The sequence below is a fragment of the Moschus berezovskii genome, chromosome 2 (assembly GCF_049115385.1).
Source record: "Moschus berezovskii isolate FMDL1 chromosome 2, NW_MosBer_1.0, whole genome shotgun sequence".
Taxonomy (NCBI): Eukaryota; Metazoa; Chordata; class Mammalia; order Artiodactyla; family Moschidae; genus Moschus; species Moschus berezovskii.
This window is the reverse complement of record NC_142461.1, coordinates 33,231,961-33,251,986: the sequence shown is the minus strand read 5'-3', so window position 1 is coordinate 33,251,986 and position 20,026 is coordinate 33,231,961. Positions and strand designations below refer to the sequence as shown.

Genomic DNA, 20,026 nt, shown 5'->3' with positions numbered 1-20,026 from the left:
TCTTCAAGGAAACGAACATATCTACATAATAGCCATTTTAAGTTCCTGCATTATAGCAACTATTAAATTAAAACTAAAATACATTGTGTTTACCCATGAAAATCCCTGAGAGAATATGTGAATATGGTGATTACTGTCATCTTTATGATTTAAAATATTTACGTAAGATTTTTTTTAACTGAACGCATTTCTTGTATCTGATGAGACAACCTAATATGCTAGATCTTCTCTGACAAAAATCTTCATACTTAAAACTCAGTCTTTCTTGGGCATTAAGCTTCAGAGATTTAGGGGTCTCAATTAGGGGTTACAAAATTCCATGGATGGAGGAGCCTGCTGGGCTGCAGTCCGTGGGGTCGCTAAGGGTAGAACATGACTGAGGACTTCATTTTCACTTTTCACTTTCACACATTGGAGAAGGAAATGGCAACCCACTCCAGTGTCCTTGCCTGGAGAATCCCAGGGACGGGGAAGCCTGGTGGGTTTCCATCTATGGGGTCACACAGAGTCGGACACAACTGAAGTGACTAGCAGCAACAGCAGCAGCAAAAGAAGAGAAGCGAAAAGCAAAGGAGAAAAGGAAAGATAAAAGCATCTGTATGCAGAGTTCCAAAGAATAGCAAGGAGAGATAAGAAAGCTTTCCTCAGCGATAAATGCAAAGAAATAGAGGAAAACAACAGAATAGGAAAAACAAGAGATCTCTTCAAGAAAATTAGAGATACCAAGAAAACATTTCATGCAAAGATGGGCTCGATAAAGGACAGAAATGGTATGGACCTAACAGAAGCAGAAGAGATTAAGAAGAGGTGGTAAGAATACACAGAAGAACTGTACAAAAAAGATCTTCATGACCCAGTTAATCACGATGGTGTGATCACTCAACTAGAGTCAGACATCCTGGAATGTGAAGTCAAATGGGCCTTAGGAAGTATCACTGTGAAAAAAGCTAGTGGAGGTGATGGAATTCCAGTTGAGCTATTTCAAATCCTGAAAGATGATGCTGTGAAAGTGCTGCACTCAGTATGCCAGCAAATTTGGAAAACTCAGCAGTGGCCACAGGACTGGAAAAGGTGTCTTCATTCCAATCACAAAGAAAGGCAATGCCAAAGAATGCTCAAACTACCTCACAATTGCACTCATCTCACACGCTAGGAAAGTCATGCTCAAAATTCTCCAAGCCAGGCTTCAGCAATATGTGAACCGTGAACTTCCAGATGTTCAAGCAGGTTTTAGAAAAGGCAGAGGCACCAGAGATCAAATTGCCAACATCCGCTGGATCATGGAGAAAGCAAAAGAGTTCCAGAAGAGCATCTATTTCTGCTTCATTGACTATGGCAAAGCCTTTGACTGTGTGGATCACAATAAACTGTGGAAAATTCTGAAAGAGATGGGAATACCAGACCACCTGACCTGCCTCTTGAGAAACCTGTATGCAGGTCAGGAAGCAACAGTTAGAACTGTACATGGAACAGACTGGTTCCAAATAGGAAAAGGAGTACGTGAAGGTTGTATATTGTCACCCTGCTTATTTAACTGATATGCAGAGTACATCATGAGGAACGCTGGGCTGGAAGAAGCACAAGCTGGAATCAAGATTGCCGGGAGAAATATTAATAACCTCAGATATGCAGGTGACACCACCCTTATGTCAGAAAGTGAAGAGGAACCAAAAAGCCTCTTGATGAAAGTGAAAGAGGAGAGTGAAAAGTTTGGCTTGAAGCTCAACATTCAGAAAACAAAGATCATGTCATCTGGTCCCATCACTTCATGGGAAATAGATGGGGAAACAGTGGAAACAGTGTCAGACTTCATTTTTTGGGGCTCCAAAATCACTGCAGATGCTGATTGCAGCCCGGAAATTAAAAGACGCTTACTCCTTGGAAGGAAAGTTATGACCAACCTAGATAGTATATTAAAAAGCAGACACATTACTTTGCCAACAAAGGTCCGTCTAGTCAAGGCTATGGTTTTTCCAGTGGTCATGTATGGATATGAGAGTTGGACTGTGAAGAAAGCTGATCGCCGAAGAATGGATGCTTTTGAATTGTGGTGCTGGAGAAGACTCTTGAGAGTCCCTTGGACTGCAAGGAGATCCAACCAGTCCATTCTAAAGGAGATCAATCCTGGGTGTTCATTGGAAGGACTGATGCTAAAGCTGAAACACCTCATGCGACGAGTTGACTCACTGGAAAAGACTGATGCTGGGAAGGGTTGGGGGCGGGAGGAGAAGGGGACGACAGAGAATGAGATGGCTGGATGGCATCACCGACTCAATGGACATGAGTTTGAGTGAACTCTGGGAGTTGGTGATGGACAGGGAGGCCTGGCGTGCTGTGATTCATGGGATTGCAAAGAGTCGGACACAACTGAGTGACTGAACTGAACTGAACTGAACAATTTGTGACACCTCCTGAGAAACTGGCCAGGATTTTTGGAAGACTTCCAAAGAAAATGAGCTTCAGAGTCTATTCTCAAGATCAACGGTGTTTATTTAGAAGAAGTAGAAAAACATGAATTAGTGTTTCACTGGAAAAGCAATAATTTCATTTATGAGTTATGCATTAAAGAAAAAAGAAAAACACATATCTTCATATATAAAGATATCTTCATATATAAGATACATAAAAGTATATAGTTACCAAAGGTAATAATCGGAAAGCATTTTTATAATGGAAGTCCCCCATATATTTCACAATACAGACTAGTCACAGATGTAGCACTATTTTCAGCTATAATATTGATCACATTCACCATTTTTAAGTTGTTTAGATATTCATAGAGCCAATTACAGTGAGTTGCAATATTTAATGCACCCTTCCTAATAATTAATTCTTACAACCTGTCAGGTGAAGGCTAACTACCTTCATCTTTCCCCTTTTATATCACAAAATCTCCACTATGCCTTCCAGTGATTCAACTTCTAAGTATAATGAAGTAAGACAGGATCCATTTATTCTAGGATATACTCTTAAGTGCCAGGTCTTCTAGTCATTCATCTATATCTCTTTCCCAACATTGCATATAAATTCACTCCAAAATGATTTCTCTACTTATTCTTGCAAGGGTTGCAGAAAAAAAGCAGTAAACAGAAAGAAAGAGGAATCAGAGAGACTGCTGACACAGACATCAATATGTCATTCTAATTTTTATATCCTTTCTCTGCTCCACTACTCTGAAAATATGTATCTATACATAGAAAATTCATTTTTTAGTTATCTCCACTGGATATATGACTCTGTGCTGCCTCACAAAATTCTGAAATTTTATTCCATCTGAGAAAGAGAACCTGGGAATTTCAATACAATACAGTGTTTTTTTTTTTTAAATAACATTGCTATTTTAGCTATTAAAGGATTTAACTGATATAATACAAGACTGTTTGCTTCTAGTATTAGAATATAGAAGAACTGGAATGGAATAAAATTATAAATAAAATAAAATTATTAGAATATGGAAGAAATGGAATGGAATAAAATAACTTTTCCTAGTTTACACCCTGATGTGATTTGTAGAGGCTTTATACTGGAATTAAGTGGGCAGATGGTGGAGTTTCCTCAGTTACACAAGGTGATTTAGGTACCTCAACTATTAAATAAACCAGGATTTCAAAATCTAGACTGAACTGACTGTGAAGGTCTTATATATCAACCAGCACTGGCAGAATTGCCTTGATAGGTATGGTGCCTTTTCCATACATTTTGAATTGCTCTTTGGTTTACTGACATAAACAAGTTTATTAAGATGACTCAGTTATACATAATGTCAATTCAAGGGGAACTAACAGACACATATGGAGTAGCAGTGGTTAAGATCACAGGACTATGAATAACGTGAATAATGATCAGAGTTATGTCTCCATGTTTCAGATGGAAGAAACGTCTACTAGATAAAATGTAGAATAGTTATTAAAATTCTTGTGTGTGTGAGAGAGAGAGAGACAGAGACTGAGAAACAGTCCCTCTATGGCAAAATGTTGAAAGTGATCTCCTCTTCATTTCTGAAGAGCATGCAAAGCAGGAATCAAATGCCCATGGGCCAGCCAAGTAACTTAAATGTATGAATCTGGTTGGATAAAAGACCATAAAGAAAAGTGGGGATTTCAGTTAACAGAAGGGTACCTCTTCTGCCTAAAGGCATTCAAATTCAATTTCTTACAGTCCTTGTATATGTGCACACATACACGTGTAGCTCATAGGTTGCCAGTATACACCTCTGACAGAAATGATGTTTATCATTTGCAATATGGAATCTTAGAGAGGAAGATGAGTTAACCAGACAGAAATCCACAGGTAAGCTCTTTAAGCCGTGCTAAGGAAAGGGATTTTATTACTTTGGGGAGATATTTTTTATAGCTCCAATTTTTCCAAAAGCATTATTAGTATGGATGAGGCAAGTCTGATGGCTGCTATAGCTTCATTTGCTTTCATACAGCATTTTTTCTTCCCTGCTTCAGAAAATTAAAAGATCACATATAATGCCACCCTATTTTTTTACCAAATGAAAATCTTAAGTTCAATTAAGGGACTTAACTGGGAAGTAAATAAATATCCAAGACTTTAAGGAATTTAGAATGTCTCTAAATTAAGCTTTTCATCATCGAGTTCCTAAGAAAAGAATCTCTCTGAGATATCACTCCAAATGGGAGTACTCTTGCTATTTGGAAGAGTCCTCTATTAATCTAAGAGGTGCTTGTTTACCTGCTTTTTATTATGAACCCAATATAAAGCTGATTGAAATTACCTTTTCCAAACGAAGAATCTGGGCAAGCACTTGACTACCACTGAAAGTATCTGTTCCAGTACTTTCCAAATCAGCATTTGGAGTAGGAAATATTGTAGCTGTTATAAAAAGAAAGAAAAGATTAGCAAAATAAACACATAAACTCTCTCTCTCACACACACACAAGAATGCATAAATATCACTTATTCTTTCATATACTCCACAACAAGAAATGTGTTCAAATATGCACCTTCCATGAAAGTTTCCTACTGGCAAAACGCTGAATCCCATCAGTTTTTCCTTTCACATAAAACTGTGATGGTTTTGGTCTGCTCTTGGGTTCTTTCCAATCATTCTAGATGTCATTTGCTTTCATTCCAGTTTATATCATTAAACTTTATCACCAATATTATTGCCTAATAAACGGAATCATTTCAGTGCAAGCCTAGAGGATCTGAGGTGCCTCCACTAGCCCCACGATCCATCACACCCAACATCTGGTTGAAGAATCTGCCAATGCACAATGCACATCTGGTGATAATGGGTTTTTTTTTTAATTATTCAATTGGGAGGCTAAAATCTGCTTAAGATCATAAATTCTCTCCTCCCCAAAGTGGTTTCTGAATGATATTTCAGATCATATAAATGGGAGGAAGCAATTAGTCCAGACTACAGTATACTCTAATTAAGTAATTCCCAAAGTGGTCTCATCCAATACCATTTATAATGTGGCACAGTGTTCTGGGTTAGGAGCATTAGCTAGAAAAGTATGTTCAGATCTATGGCATTCATTAGCCAGTGTGTTGACTTTCATAAATTTTGGACAGAAATACTTTATTATCCTCACAACAAAGAATCTTAATATTCAAAGATACAGTGATCAACATCAGCGGGGTCTAGACTTTGTTAAAATGCTCACGGAGCTGAAGAATTTACATTCCTCTGGACAAAAGCAATACATTTGTGAGATGACTGGCCAGAAATATAATTCACGGCTATTGCACAGAGCAAAGCTAACTGGACCACGACAGTATGATCTTATTCTTCTGTTCTTTAGCCTACTTAGTCAGACACCCAGCGATCATTCACCACAGCATGTTAACTCCTCAAAACCACTCAAAAACGTATTCCTACTACAATAACAAAAGATTTTTTTTTTCATGTGGCTCATCAACTTAGATTGGAATGTTAGTGTCATAGAATCTTAAATATCACATGGCATTTTTAAAGGTTCTTTTCTTTCCCCCAGAGCACCAATCATATTCTGACATAGAGGAATCTCTGTTTTGTTCACTAATGTATCTCCAATAGCTCGGACAGTACCTGCACGATAGCAGCCACCTAATGAATATTTGCTAATGAATGTGAAACAGTCCTGCTGTCTTGAGAGTTTATTCTCAATGTGTGGCTTCTAGTTACTGTATCTCAGGAACATCTGCAGCAGAAGTACCTGAGCAGAAGGTTCAGGAAGCTCAGCATGTGGGTATTCTGCACACTAACTCTGAGGGCCACTGGCTTAGCAGTGAATGAAGGAAGCACACAGGCAGAATGAATGACTGTGACACTGGGTTGTGGAGTTGGAGGAAGACTATTAGCTGGAAAGTCCCACCCTGACAGTTGGTCTAGTACCAGCTCAGTTGGATGACTGCAACAGGGAGGGTGCGTAACCTTGTTGGGCCTCATATTCCTCACAAATAAAATGTAAAGCTCAGACAAATCTCTGAGACTCCATTCAATGTTTTATTGCTGGGCATTCTAACCATCCCAGTGTCATTTAACTGTAGACAATGGAAGAGTTCCTGGTCAGTTGCCAGAAAGTGTGTAATTCTCAAGATTATATTAGTACCATTTAGGCTTTTGTTTCTAGTGTGTAACACAGTAATAACTTAATTTCCAATTATTCTCAAGACCTTTGCATAATTGCACCACCACAGTGAGGCAACTGTAAGGAGTGTTTAGATCTCTCAGGATAGACTAGGCATTCCATCTTTGCTCGAATTGTTAAAAGCACAACTTTTAAAGATGATACCTTTACTGGCTGTTCCAAAAGGCCTGTTCTAAACTGGACAGAAGAGGATAGCTTACCCAGTGACGCGTGCCTTTTTTGTGGAACTTCAGTACGCTGGAGTGATAAATTGCTGTCCTTCTCCAGGTTGGATGACTTTCTCAGAATTTCACTAGAGAAGAAAAAGCAAGAACTCTGTATCACTCACACTAATTTCAGTTAGTTACAGCAATGTATTATGTGGCAGATTCCAGGGCTCTCCTAGGACTGTCAAATTTTTAATCTACTTTCTAGGATTTTATGACAAAACTCACCTCACCATGTATCAATGAATATATAAGGGGTCTTACAAAGTAAATTTTTCTTCAGAGAAAATGGCCTAGATAAGGTTGAAATAGTTTTTTTTTTAAACTATATTCTTACTGAAATAAAGGACATAGAGCTAAACACTAAAAATATTTATGATATATATTTTTTCTTTTAAAAAGATGGTGGATCCCAAACAGATGAGTGTCAAAGACTGCTTTGGGTACTGAAATAAAGGTCTGCTTATTTGTCAACCTTTAAAGGAAAACAAGTTTCTATGTTAAATTATAGGTGGCATTTTGAAGATTATCAAAGATGAATACTTTCAAGAAAGATTCAAAGAAGAAGGGGCAGAACACACATCTATGGAATATCTAATCTGTGCTAGGTACTGTGATTGGTGTCATGGCAGGTGGCACCAAATGTCAAAGAAAGAATGATGCATGCAGCGTTTTAATTTCACTGAAGGTATCAAGGCTGTAATGATAGCATATGATGCCAGGAATCTCTGTACAACATGATCACACCACCTTTTGGCAGAAAACACTATTGGACCATACCACAATTCAGCAATCTTCTTCTTTTTTCTTAAATAACTTCCTGTTTATTATTTTTGAAATAGAAATAATCACATTTTCTTGAAAACTTGATATACCTAAAATAAGTATCTGAAATAAATGTATCTATTTCAAGAATGAAATAAGTCCAGATGTCTGGAGTGAATAATGTGAATTTTGTCTGATTGTTTATAAAAAGCTTACTGAAGGTACATAAGAACAGATATAAAAAGACAAGAGCAGAAAAGCAAGAACTTTGGCTTGCTACTGTGGTTTGATTTGATTTCCTTTTCAGAAATAAGATCTGAATCCTGGTTCCAGGGTACTTTATGATTTATAATTGGAAAAAAAATCTCTTTTTTTTCCCCAGTGTGTCCTTTTAATAAAAATGATAAGAAAAGGTGATATTTGTCTTCATTCCCTAGTGTTCTTCCAGTATCCTCTATAAAATGTACCGGTTGCTCCCAAAGTTCTGCATTCTTAATGTATATTTGAATTATTCATGACCATGACTATATTCCTCTAAATCTTCTTATATTCCTTATGCTGACTATTTGGATGGGAAAACTGTTCAGATAAAAATAAGAACTGACCTGGACCTTTTCCTTTCTCTCAAACAGAAAGTTTTAGACAGTTTGAGAAAGTCAGTTTCACTTTTCTTTTTCCTGACACTTTTTTAGTTCAGCTTGAAATACTGTAAGGAGTACTACTGAATATCAACACATTGTGAAAATAAAGGGAAAACTACCTTCATAAAAATTTTAAGGAATAGGGACAGCAACAAAAACCAAAGGGAAAATGACAAAGATCAAAAAGAGCAAAGAAAGAGCATGAGAAAAGACAGTAATAAATGGGAGTGGGGAAGGAAAACAAAAAGTGATAAGAAACTAAGAAAGTATGAGCTTGGAGAAGCAACAGCTGCATCTGCTCCATAGGGGACATCTTGCCCATTTCCCCACATTCAGGTAAAAGCCCTAAAATTACTCCTTTAAATATTCTTTCAACACCGAAGATAAGTTCATCCCTTTCCTAGCAAGCCACTGACTCAACAGTTCTGAACTTACTCAACAGAAAGTGGTTTCTCTGGACAAGGAACTCTGGAGACTTCTTTTCTTACGGGACCTGCCTTGACCAGGAAGTGGCCATAGTTACATGGTGGTCCATGCATCCCATGTTACAGGAGTAACATGGTTCACCTCCTCTTAGGTGGTCCTGGTATGGTTTTTTGTCAGGGAGAGAGCATGGGATATCATACACGCTTTGCAGTTCATCATCCTGAAAATTTTCCCGGTTTATTTTGTGTTTACAGCCTGTAGTGTGATGGCATGTGTACTCTGCCACTGCACAACTATTTTCTGCAAACTCAAAATGGAAACCACAAAGTAAATGTACAACAGCAAGCATTTTGGGTAAAAACATGAATTAAGGCTCTAAGGTGAAATTCAGTTTATCTCCTCCAAGAAAGGTAATGGGTTCTTTTAGCTCCCTATTAAATTGCTAAAGGAGGACAGGAAGGTAGCCAGTCTTACTGAGTTCAGGGTAATCTCTGACCATGCTTATAGACAGAGAACTCTATGCTTCTTAGACAATGAAAGGATTTCCATTATTTCACACAATTTAAGCACTTTGTACATAGTTGATATCAATTTTAAGTGTACTGTGTTTGCTTGTGTACCTATTCCTACCACTTTTCTGTACCTATTTTAGGCTGTGACATCTTTGGAAGTAGGCACCAAGATGATCTTTTTATTTGAAACATCTAGTACAGTACTGAACCATAAAACTGAATAGCTGATTAAATAAAAATAGATGGTATTGCCAGGGTGTAGAAGAACTTTGGAGTTTCAAATTCCATCTCTGCCTCTTCCTAAAAAATTGCAGCTCATCTATAAATTAGGAACGATACACCCACCTTGCAAAGCTATTGTGAATATTGTGTGAGGTGTGCTTATCGAGTTCCTATTGGGGCCCTGTCATCATAGATACTCACCAACATTAACTGTCAAAGCACCCACAAAGATGGTACAAAGACACAGCCTTCACCATCAGTATGCAGTTGAAGCCCACACTTATGTATCTATGATCCTCACAAGATCCTTCTAGAATACTAAAAGTTTCAGGATCTCTGGACACCAAATGGATGCACCCTTTCTATTCATAAACTGGGGCCTGCACAGATTGGCTGGTGAGGTGGGAAGGGGCAAAGGGACTAACTCAGAATTTTATAACCCTTTCTTAATTTTTAAATTTAATTTCTTTATCAGTTTACTCATAAGAGGAATCTACCATTTGAAGGAATGATCAATTTTCTCTTTGGGCTGTAAAACCCTTAGGAAGAGCCTATCTACAGCGCACTCTGTTGGCAGATGGCACATGACAAACACTGAATAATGAAGAATATCGTTTGGAAGAACGGATAACTAAGGAAGCAACCTTTTTACTTATTTTTGTTCTTTTTAAATTTTAATTTATTGGTTTTATTGATAGATAATTGCTTTACAGAATTTTGCTGTTTTCTGTCAAACCTCAACATGAATCAACCATAGGTAAGCACATATCCCCTCCCTTTTGACTCTCCCTCCCCATCCCACCCCAATAGGTTGATACAGAGCCCCTGTTTTAGTTTCCTGAGCCATAGAGCAAATTTCTGTTGGCTATCTATTTTACAGATGGTAATGTATGAAAGAGGAGAGTGAGAAGGTTGGCTTGAAGCTCAACATTCAGAAAACAAAGATCATGGCATCTGGTCCCATCCCTTCATGGAAAATAGATGGGGAAATAGTGGAAACAGTGTCAGACTTTATTTTTTGGGCTCCAAAATCACTGCAGATGCTGATTGCAGCCATGAAATTAAAAGACGCTTACTCCTTGGAAGGAAAGTTATGACCAACCTTGATAGTATATTAAAAAGCAGAGACATTACTTTGCCAACAAAGGTCCATCTAGTCAAGGCTATGGTTTTTCCCATGGTCATGTATGGATGTGAGAGTTGGACTGTGAAGAAAGTTGATCGCCGGAGAATTGATGCTTTTGAACTGTGGTGCTGGAGAAGACTCTTGAGAGTCCCTTGGACTGCAAGGAGATCCAACCAGTCCATTCTAAAGGAGATCAATCCTGGGTGTTCATTGGAAGGACTGATGCTAAAGCTGAAACTCCAATACTTTGGCCACCTCATGCGACGAGTTGACTCACTGGAAAAGAGTCTGATGCTGGGAAGGATTGGGGGCGGGAGGAGAAGGGTATGACAGAGGATGAGATGGCTGGATGGCATCTCTGACTCTGTGGACATGAGTTTGAGTGAATTCCGGGAGTTGGTGATGGACAGGGAGGCCTGGCGTGCTGTGATTCATGGTTCATGGAGAGTCGGACACGACTGAGCGACTGAACTGAACTGAACTGAATGTAAATTTCTATGTTACTCTTTCCATACATCTCACCCTCTCCTCCCCTCTCCCCAGGTCCCTAAGTCTATTCTCTATGTCTGTTTTTCCATTAATTCAGTAGCTCAGTCATGTCCAACTCATTGCAACCCCATGGACTGAAGAATGCCAGGCTTCCCTGTCCATCACCAACTCCCAGAGCTTACTCAAACTCAAGTCCATTGAGTCGATTATGCCATCCAAACATCTCATCTTCTGTTTCTCCACTGCTGCCCTGTAAATAAATCCTTCAGTACCATTTTTCTAGATTCCATATATGTGTGTTAGAATATGATATTTATTTTTCTCTTTCTGACCCACTTCACTCTGTATAATAAATAGATTCTAGATTCATCTACCTCATTAGAACTTACTCAGATGTGTTCCTTTTTATGGCTGAGTAATATTCCACTGTGTATATGTACCACAACTTCTTTATCCATTCATCTGTCAATGTTCATCTAGGTTGCTTCCATGTTCTAGGTATTGTAAATAGTGCTACAATGAACAATGGGATACATGTGTCTTTTCAATTTTGGTTTCCTCAGGGTATATGCCTAGGAGTGGGACTGCTACTTCCCTGGTGGCTCAGATGGTAAAGCGTCTGTCTACAATGCGGGAGACCTGGGTTCAATCCCTGGGTCAGGAAGATTCCCTGGAGAAGGAAGTGGCAACCCACTCCAGTATTCTTGCCTGGAGAATCCCATGGAAGGAGGAGCCTGGTGTAGGCTACTGTCCATGGAGTCACAAAGAGTCGGACACGACTGAGCAACTTCACTTCACTTCACTTCACTTCATGGTGGTTTTATTCCTAGTTTTTTAAGGAATCTCTATACCATCTTCCATAGTGGTTGTATCAATTTCCACTCCCACTAACAGTGCAAGAGCGTTCCCTTTTCTCCACACCCTCTCTTGCATTTATTGTTTGTAGAGTTTTTGACGATGGCCGTTCTGACTGGTATGAGGTGATATCTCACTGTAGTTTTGATTTGCATTTCTCTAGTAATGAGGGATGTTGAGCATCTTTTCATGTGTTTGTTAGCCATCTGTATGTCTTCTTTGGAGAAATGTCTGTTTACGTCTTTCCCCCACTTTTTGATTGGGTTGTTTGTTTTTCTGGCATTGAGTTGTATGAGCTGCTTATATATTTTGGAAATTAATCCTTTGTCAGTTGTTTCATTTGCTATTATTTTCTCCCATTCTGAGGGCTGTCTTTTCACCTTGCTTATAGTTTCCAGTTTTCCCAGCACCATTTATTGAAGAGGCTGTCTTTGCCCCACTGTATATTCTTGCCTGAAAATAAACAACTTTTTAAAATAGCCTGGTCTGCCTCCCTTGTTGCACACCTGGCTCTGCAAAGATCCTTGGAAGAGGAAGCACCCAAAGAAGGCAACACATGCATAAACATATAATCAATCTTACACTGTATCCACCATATTTATTCATAAACTCACAAACATTTATTAAATTCCCAGGACATATAGGGGGCAAGACAAATTAAAAAAAAAAACCAAAACAGGGATTATGATATGTTAATGGTAATAACTCAGGAAGGATATGGCCAGGGGATGATGGCCACATATGACTGGGGTGCTAAATTAGAGTCATCATCTGCAGTTTGTATGGAGCAAGACCCTAGAATCATTACCTGATTCACTGCTCCTGCTGCCTTAACATCTTTCTGTTCATCCTTCCACTACACTAGTGGTTTCCAACTGGGGGCAGTTTCTGGCCCCTCCCCTGCTCCCAGGGGATACTTGACAATATCTGGAGACAGGCTGTTACAATGGATAGGAGTGATGTGACTTGTATCTAGAGGCCAGGGGTGAGGGTAGAGACCAGGGATGCTACTAAACATTCTACAATGCACAGCACAACAAAGAATTATCTGGCCCCAAGTAGCAATACTGTACTAGGCTATGACAGAGAAGTGGACTTATTCAATGACAACTCAGCCCCCATCAAGTCCCTAGGAACAACTCAGGAGATTTAAAAATCCTATTCAGGAATTCGGAATAGGTATAAGGAAGTCTGAGAGAATCTTTCTCATACTAGATACCTCGGAGGTATATTAAGGCACTATGCAAAACTTAGGTGCCTCTTGAATCCAGCATGTAAGCTCATCTGGATCTAGAAAATTCAATCTTCTGGGTGAGGCAAGAAAGACTGAGTCAAATCTCCAAGTGGCCTATGGCATCATTTTGACTTTTACCAGACCCAGCTCACATGTCCAGTACCATGGAGATGGTTAAGAGCACTGCCTCTAAGGTGCTGAAGAAGTAGATTCTGACTCCACCACATTTATAGCACTCTACTTCAAAAGGGACTGAATAAGGGGAACATCTTGGATTCAAAATGTTAAATTTAAGATACTGGGAGGGAAACTAGGCTAGTACTTTTACTTCTTCTCAGACATGTCTACCAACAGTTCCATTTGGGAAATGTCACATTTATAGATATCATCATAGCAGTAGGATTTATGCACTTGTACTGAATGTCTTTGTATTTCCTGTGAGTGGGAAAGACTACCTGTGTGGGTGGCATCCATGTGCACCATGGTAATTCTGTCTTTGAAAGGAATTGCTTCTAGGAAAGACACATATGGCAAATCCTAAAAAGAAAGTTCTGACATTTTTTTTGTCTCTAAGGATTAGTTAAACTTATTCTATTTTCCCTTTTCCCCCAGAAATATAGTTATACAGGTAATGCAGTGACACCTGGAAAGAAAGTGTGAAATATGCTCCAGGCCCAGTTCTGACTCTAGCTTCAGATGACAGGCATTACTAACTTTAGGGACAAATAAGAATGTTATAATGGCATTGAGGCCTCCTTCAGTCATCCTTCCTGACTACCCCCAAGCAGAAGTCATTCACAGGAAAATTTTAACTTTTTCATAATTTCTTGAATTTCATCCTCACATTCGTTCCTTCAGTGTCTTCCACAATTCAGATATAATTCCTGCATGCCCATGTTCAACATGCATCTCTCGTCTAGGTGGCTCACTTGCCAATCAACAATCAGTCAAAGTGTTAAGATTTAGAAATGCCTTAATATGTTGCTCTGTCCTAGGGCTTTTTATATCCTTTGGAGGTACTTTGGAGATGTTATATCTGAGCTAATACATGGCTAAAAGTTTTCAGAGGCACCGTGATGGGGCAGATGAGGAAATGTCTTTGGGGCAGATGCATATCAGAAGCACATAGAATATGGGGGAGCAGACAACATTGCAGTAGCTTTCAGATAACCCTGTACATACTATGTCCTACCTTTCCCTGACACAGGGAGATTAATCTGTCAACATACAAAGGAATTTGTAATTCTGGCATCACAGTCCGTAGCAAAGCTGTCTGCCTATTCCTCTAAACTGACTATACAAGGATCACCATTAATTTCTTTCTTAGATTCTGAGATTCTTTTGCTAAGTTGTTGCTGTTGTTTAGTCACTAAGTAGTGTCCGACTCTTTTGCAACCCCCTGGGCTGTAGCCCGCCAGGGTCCTCTGTCCATGGGATTTTCCAGGCAAGGGTACTGGAGTGGGTTGCCATTTACTTCTCTGAGAGATCTTCTCGACCCAGGGATTGAATCCAGATCTCCTGCATTCGCAGGCAGCTTTTTTTTTTTTTTTTACCACTGAGCCACCAGGAAAGCCCTTTTTATTCTACCTCAAATTCACCTTCCTCTAGTCTGGTAACTACCACCATATCTGACCTTCATGATCTCACCCATACTGGTCTCTGGAGAACTCTTCTGATATCTCCCCACCCAATCCTCTCTCCACTCCAATAAAATATCCAACAGTAAGATATACATTCTTCAGACAGAAACAATGTCTCATAGTGCCTATATAACTATTTGCCATCTGTTGTCTAATGTTTTAGGCACAGTGAGAATGACACAAATAGTCATCACATTTACCATGTGACAGATTAATTTACCTATTTAGTAGTTTCTGTCTTTCTCCCACCAGATTCTAAGTTTTTATGGGAATCCAGAATGTAAGCTCATCTGTATCCACAGTAACTTGGATAGTCTCCAGCACATGGTACATGTTCAATACATTCCAACTCAATGAATTAACAATTTTGCCTGCATGGCAGTTAAAGACTTCCTTCCAGTTTGTTTTTGATGAATGATGTTTTCACCTTTATTTTTATACAAATACTCACTAAAATGATTACTGGATGGTTATATATTACTCTGAAATTAATACAGTTATGAGACCTAATACATCTTGCTGCTGCTGCTGCTAAGTCACTTCAGTCGTGTCCGACTCTGTGCGACCCCATAGACAGCAGCCTACCAGGCTCCCCTGTCCCTGGGATTCTCCAGGCAAGAACACTGGAGTGGGTTGCCATTTCCTTCTCCAATGTGTGAAAGTGAAAAGTGAAAGTGAAGTCGCTCAGTCGTGTCCGACCCTTAGCGACCCCACGGACTGCAGCCTACCAGGCTCCTCCATCCATGGGATTTTCTAGGCAAGAATACATCTTACTTCGTGTTTATAGTCAAATGAGGATGCATACCTGTTCTACTTCCAGTTACCCTGCTGCTGCTGCAGCTGCTAAGTCACTTCAGTCATGTCCGACTCTGTGCGACCCCATAGACAGCAGCCCACCAGGCTCCGAGGTCCATGGGATTCTCTAGGCAAGAACACTGCAGTGGGTTGCCATTTCCTTCTCCAATGTGTGAAAGTGAAGTCGCTCAGCTGTATCCGACTCTTTGAGACCCCAAGGACTGCAGCCCACCAGGCTCCTCTGTCCATGGCATTTTCCAGGCAAGAGTACTGGAGTGGGGTGCCATTGCTTTCTCCCCAGTTACCCTAGATTCCCAATATCTTTAGTTTCTAAACACATCCATATTTTTCACTACTAAACAAAAGCCTTGGTACTTAAAAAAGGTGCCTCTGGATAGAATCAGATTATCTGTGTTTCAGGTTCTATAGGAGCCATTTGATACTACGAGCAAAGGCATGAATTTGGAAACGATGGGTCATGGATGAGTGCCGACACGACAGAGACAAGAAATAAATCCATAGAGGCAATTCCCCAGCAGGAGCTACAGGAAGGCTGAATTGTTTCTCCAAATAATGACCCTGTGAGCTCTGCAGGATGATCTTTGCCATTTGCCAGCTGTGTGAGCAACAGCATAGCCAAGAGCCCCCACTGTTCTGTTGTATTCTTAGAGGCAGTGCAGGGAGGAGGGACCATAAGGGTAAGTCCCATGATGTTAGATCATCCCTTGTGCAAAAGAGCAAGAAAACAATAAATGTAATCATTTCTTCTTTCAGACAGCTAGTTACATTTGATGCTGAGTTGATGGTTGAATTTTTTTTAAACCACCTCATCCTGAAGCTAATGCTCAAAGAAGAATTTAATAACAGAAGACTGGTGCTAATGCAAAAATGCATCAAAACACCTGGCAACTAGCCAGCAAGTAGTGACCTCAGTGTGATCATGTCTTTCAGAAGAGCATTCTATTAAAATAAACATGGTGGGCCTCCTTTGATAAGGCCAAAGATAGCATTTTTTTCCCTCACTTAGAAAACAGAGAAGGAAGACTGTTTTGTTTCTTAATGTGGCTATGCTAGTGAATCTTTCTTCACCAAAGGGAAGCAATTTAGTGAAATGACTTACCCAGTTTGGAACGGCTTACCTAGTAACCATGTCCTAGTTTAATTGTATGGCTATATAATGCATAAAAATTAATAGCATGGTGGGAGATATCGTTAATGCAATTTTATTATTGCATGTAATTTCCAAATTAAGCTCCAATTACATGGTAGTTTAGAGAAAATACTGAATATACAGCAATATACAGCTTGAGCTCAATATAGTATCTTGAGATTAGAATAAAAGTGAAAAAAAGAGACATGATCAAATATCTAGAGAATAACCAACAGAGGGTAAAAATAAACTTGGACTTTAATCTTAGTTCTAAAATCAACTCAATGCCTCATCTCAGGGGGCTCCATGAATTTGGTCCTCTATTATGTTACTGAGGACCATATACATAGAAATACACAGAAAAATACTTTTTGGAGGGTGGCAATAAGTATAGATACGTGAACCGTGAACTTACAGATGTTCAAGCTGGTTTTAGAAGAGGCAGAGGAACCAGAGATCAAATTGCCAACATCTGCTGGATCATGGAAAAAGCAAGAGAGTTCCAGAAAAACATCTATTGCTGCTTCATTGACTATGCCAAAGCCTTTGACTGTGTGGATCACAATAAACTGTGGAAAATTCTGAAAGAGATGGGAATACCAGACCACCTGACCTGACTCTTGAGAAACCTGTATGCAGGTCAGGAAGCAACAGTCAGAACTGGACATGAAACAACAGACTGGTTCCAAATAGGAAAAGGAGTACGTCAAGGCAGTATATTGTCACCCTGCTTATTTAACTTATATGCAGAATACATTATGAGAAACGCTGGGCTGGAAGAAGCACAAGTTGGAATCAAGATTGCCAGGAGAAACATCAATAAACTCAGATATGCAGATGACACCACCCTTATGGCAGAAAGTGAAGAGGAACTCAAAAGCCTCTTGATGAAAGTGAAAGGAGAGTGAAAAAGTTGGCTTAAAGCTCAACATTTAGAAAACTAAGATCATGGCATCTGGTCCCATCACTTCATGGGAAATAGATGGGGAAACGGTGGAAACAGTGTCAGACTTTATTTTTTTGAATTCCAAAATCACTATGGATGCAGATTGCAGCCATGAAATTAAAAGATATTTACTCCTTGGAAGGAAAGTTACAACCAACCTAGATAGCCTATTTAAAAACAGAGACATTACTTTGTCAAAAAAAGTCCGTCTAGTCAAGGCTATGGTTTTTCCAGTGGTCATGTATGGATGTGAGAGTTGGACTGTGAAGAAAGCTGATCGCCGAAGAATTGATGCTTTTGAACTGTGGTGCTGGAGAAGACTCTTGAGAGTCCCTTGTACCGCAAGGAGATCCAACCAGTCCATTCTAAGGGAGATCGATCCTGGGTGTTCATTGGAAGGACTGATGCTAAAGCTGAAACTCCAATACGTTGGCCACCTCATGCGAAGAGTTGACTCATTGGAAAAGACTCTGATGCTGGGAGGGATTGGGGGCAGGATGAGAAGGGGATGACTAAAGATGAGAAGGCTGCATGGCATCACTGACTCGATGCATATGAGTTTGTGTGAACTCTGGGAGTTGGTGATGGACAGGGAGGCCTGGCGTGCTGAGATTCACGGGATTGCAAAGAGTCGGACACAACTGAGGAACTGAACTGAACTGAACTGAATATGTATAGATAGACTTCCTAAATATTGATAACTATTCTCCTTGTTGTTACTTAGTTCTTCATGAGAAAAAAAAAAGATACAAAGAAGAGAGCGCCAAGTGGATCCAGTTTGTAGATAATGGACATTAATTTTCCTCATATCTTCTCTAACACTTGGTTCACAAAATGTCCATCTCAAGTACAACTTCTTGAAGGTTTGCCTGAGTACATCAGCTGAAAGATGTCTTTCTACTTTAAATATAGAGGATATCTTGCTTCATTTCCTCCTGGCATTCTTTTTTTGCACTGTCTCCTATTATCACTCATTTAACATTTACCTTCTCATGCTAGTCCAGATGGTAGAGAATCCATCTACAATGCAGGAGACCTGTGTTGGATCCCTGGGTCGGAAAGAAGGGAATGGCAACCCACTCCAGTATGCTTGTCTGGAGAATCCCATGAACAGAAGGGCCTGATGGGCTATAGTCCATGGGGTTGCAAAGAGTCAGACACTGAGCAACTAACACTTTCACTTTCACTTTTCTCCTGCTAAAACACAGGCATAAATCATGCTTAACTCATCTCTCACACAGGGACACAGAGACTGTGAACTGGTTGAATGAATAAAGTATTCATTCACTTTATCTCTACACTGAGTACCTAAGGGGACAATAGACTCTAGTCATCTTTTGGTCTCCTTGCAGAAATACACAACTAGTTGCTAGTTGAGGTAATGCTTGTATGTGCTTAGAACATTAGTCTCATAGACAATATGTCATGCCATTTCCCTGTTTAAAAATTTCCAATGGCTTCTCATTATACTAAAAACAGAAGGTAAATTCCTTCCGTTTCCTTACCTGTTTGATGCTTCATGCTCTTTCTCTGGGGTTTTTCATTTTTCAACAAATCTCCTACCCCTTTCATCATCCTGTACTATGTTCTATCCATATTAGGCAACTTTCTATTCCTCTAAATGATCAAATGTGTCCCATTTCAGGATCACTGACTGCTTCTCTGCCTGGGACTTTCTCTTCTAGATGTTCATTTGCTGGTGCTAGCTTCTCTCGGGCCTTGTTGGTCTCCACTCAGATGTCACCTTCCAACAGAGGCCCTTCTTTTGCTATCCTGTTCTGCTATTTAATTCTCACCTTTCAGTTTCTACCTCTTAATTTGCTCTATTTTCTTGCCGGAACATTTACTATTATTGGTGATTATGCTATTTATTCACTTGACTGCCTTTTTGCTTTCCCATTAGAATACAAGTAACAAAAGTGTAGAGAATTTGTTTGGTTCATCAATGTATTACAGTGCCTAGAATGGTGCCTGGCATACAGAAATTTCTCAGCCACTATTTCTTGAATATATTGAAAAATAAATCAGTGAACATCAGAGTGCTTTATGGATAAAGACTAAATAACTTATTGACACAATAAAAACTGGTGTGAATCAGCAACCCAACAATTACATTGTATCTCAAGTCATTTCCCAAGATAATTCTTGACATGTTGATATTTTATGTTAAATAGCTTGTAGTTAATTACTCTCTCAAAGTATTACCCATATTAACTGATGATCAAAATCATGATGATAATATTGAAGGAGAAACAGTGCTACATGCCAATGAATTTAAATTAAAATTTGAGGGACCAAATATCTCTGATTACAGATAAATATAATCTTTTCTTGAGAAACACACAAAAAAATCTCTACCAAAATAATCTCATGGTTGATTCAGATTACAAGGTTATTAGTTCTACAGATGGTTA

General features: G+C 39.3%; 1 protein-coding gene across 1 annotated transcript in view; it reads right to left on the bottom strand.

The window, feature by feature from the left end:
• ABCA12 (ATP binding cassette subfamily A member 12) overlaps nucleotides 1–20,026 on the bottom strand; it is a 207,109-nt gene that overhangs the window by 115,819 nt on the left and 71,264 nt on the right. Inside the window, exons 4-5 of the mRNA XM_055398430.2 lie at nucleotides 6,806–6,897; nucleotides 4,742–4,839 (exon numbers count right to left, since the gene is read on the bottom strand). Of these exons, the coding sequence (XP_055254405.2) occupies nucleotides 4,742–4,839; nucleotides 6,806–6,897 (190 nt within the window). The remainder of the gene's footprint in view (nucleotides 1–4,741; nucleotides 4,840–6,805; nucleotides 6,898–20,026) is intronic.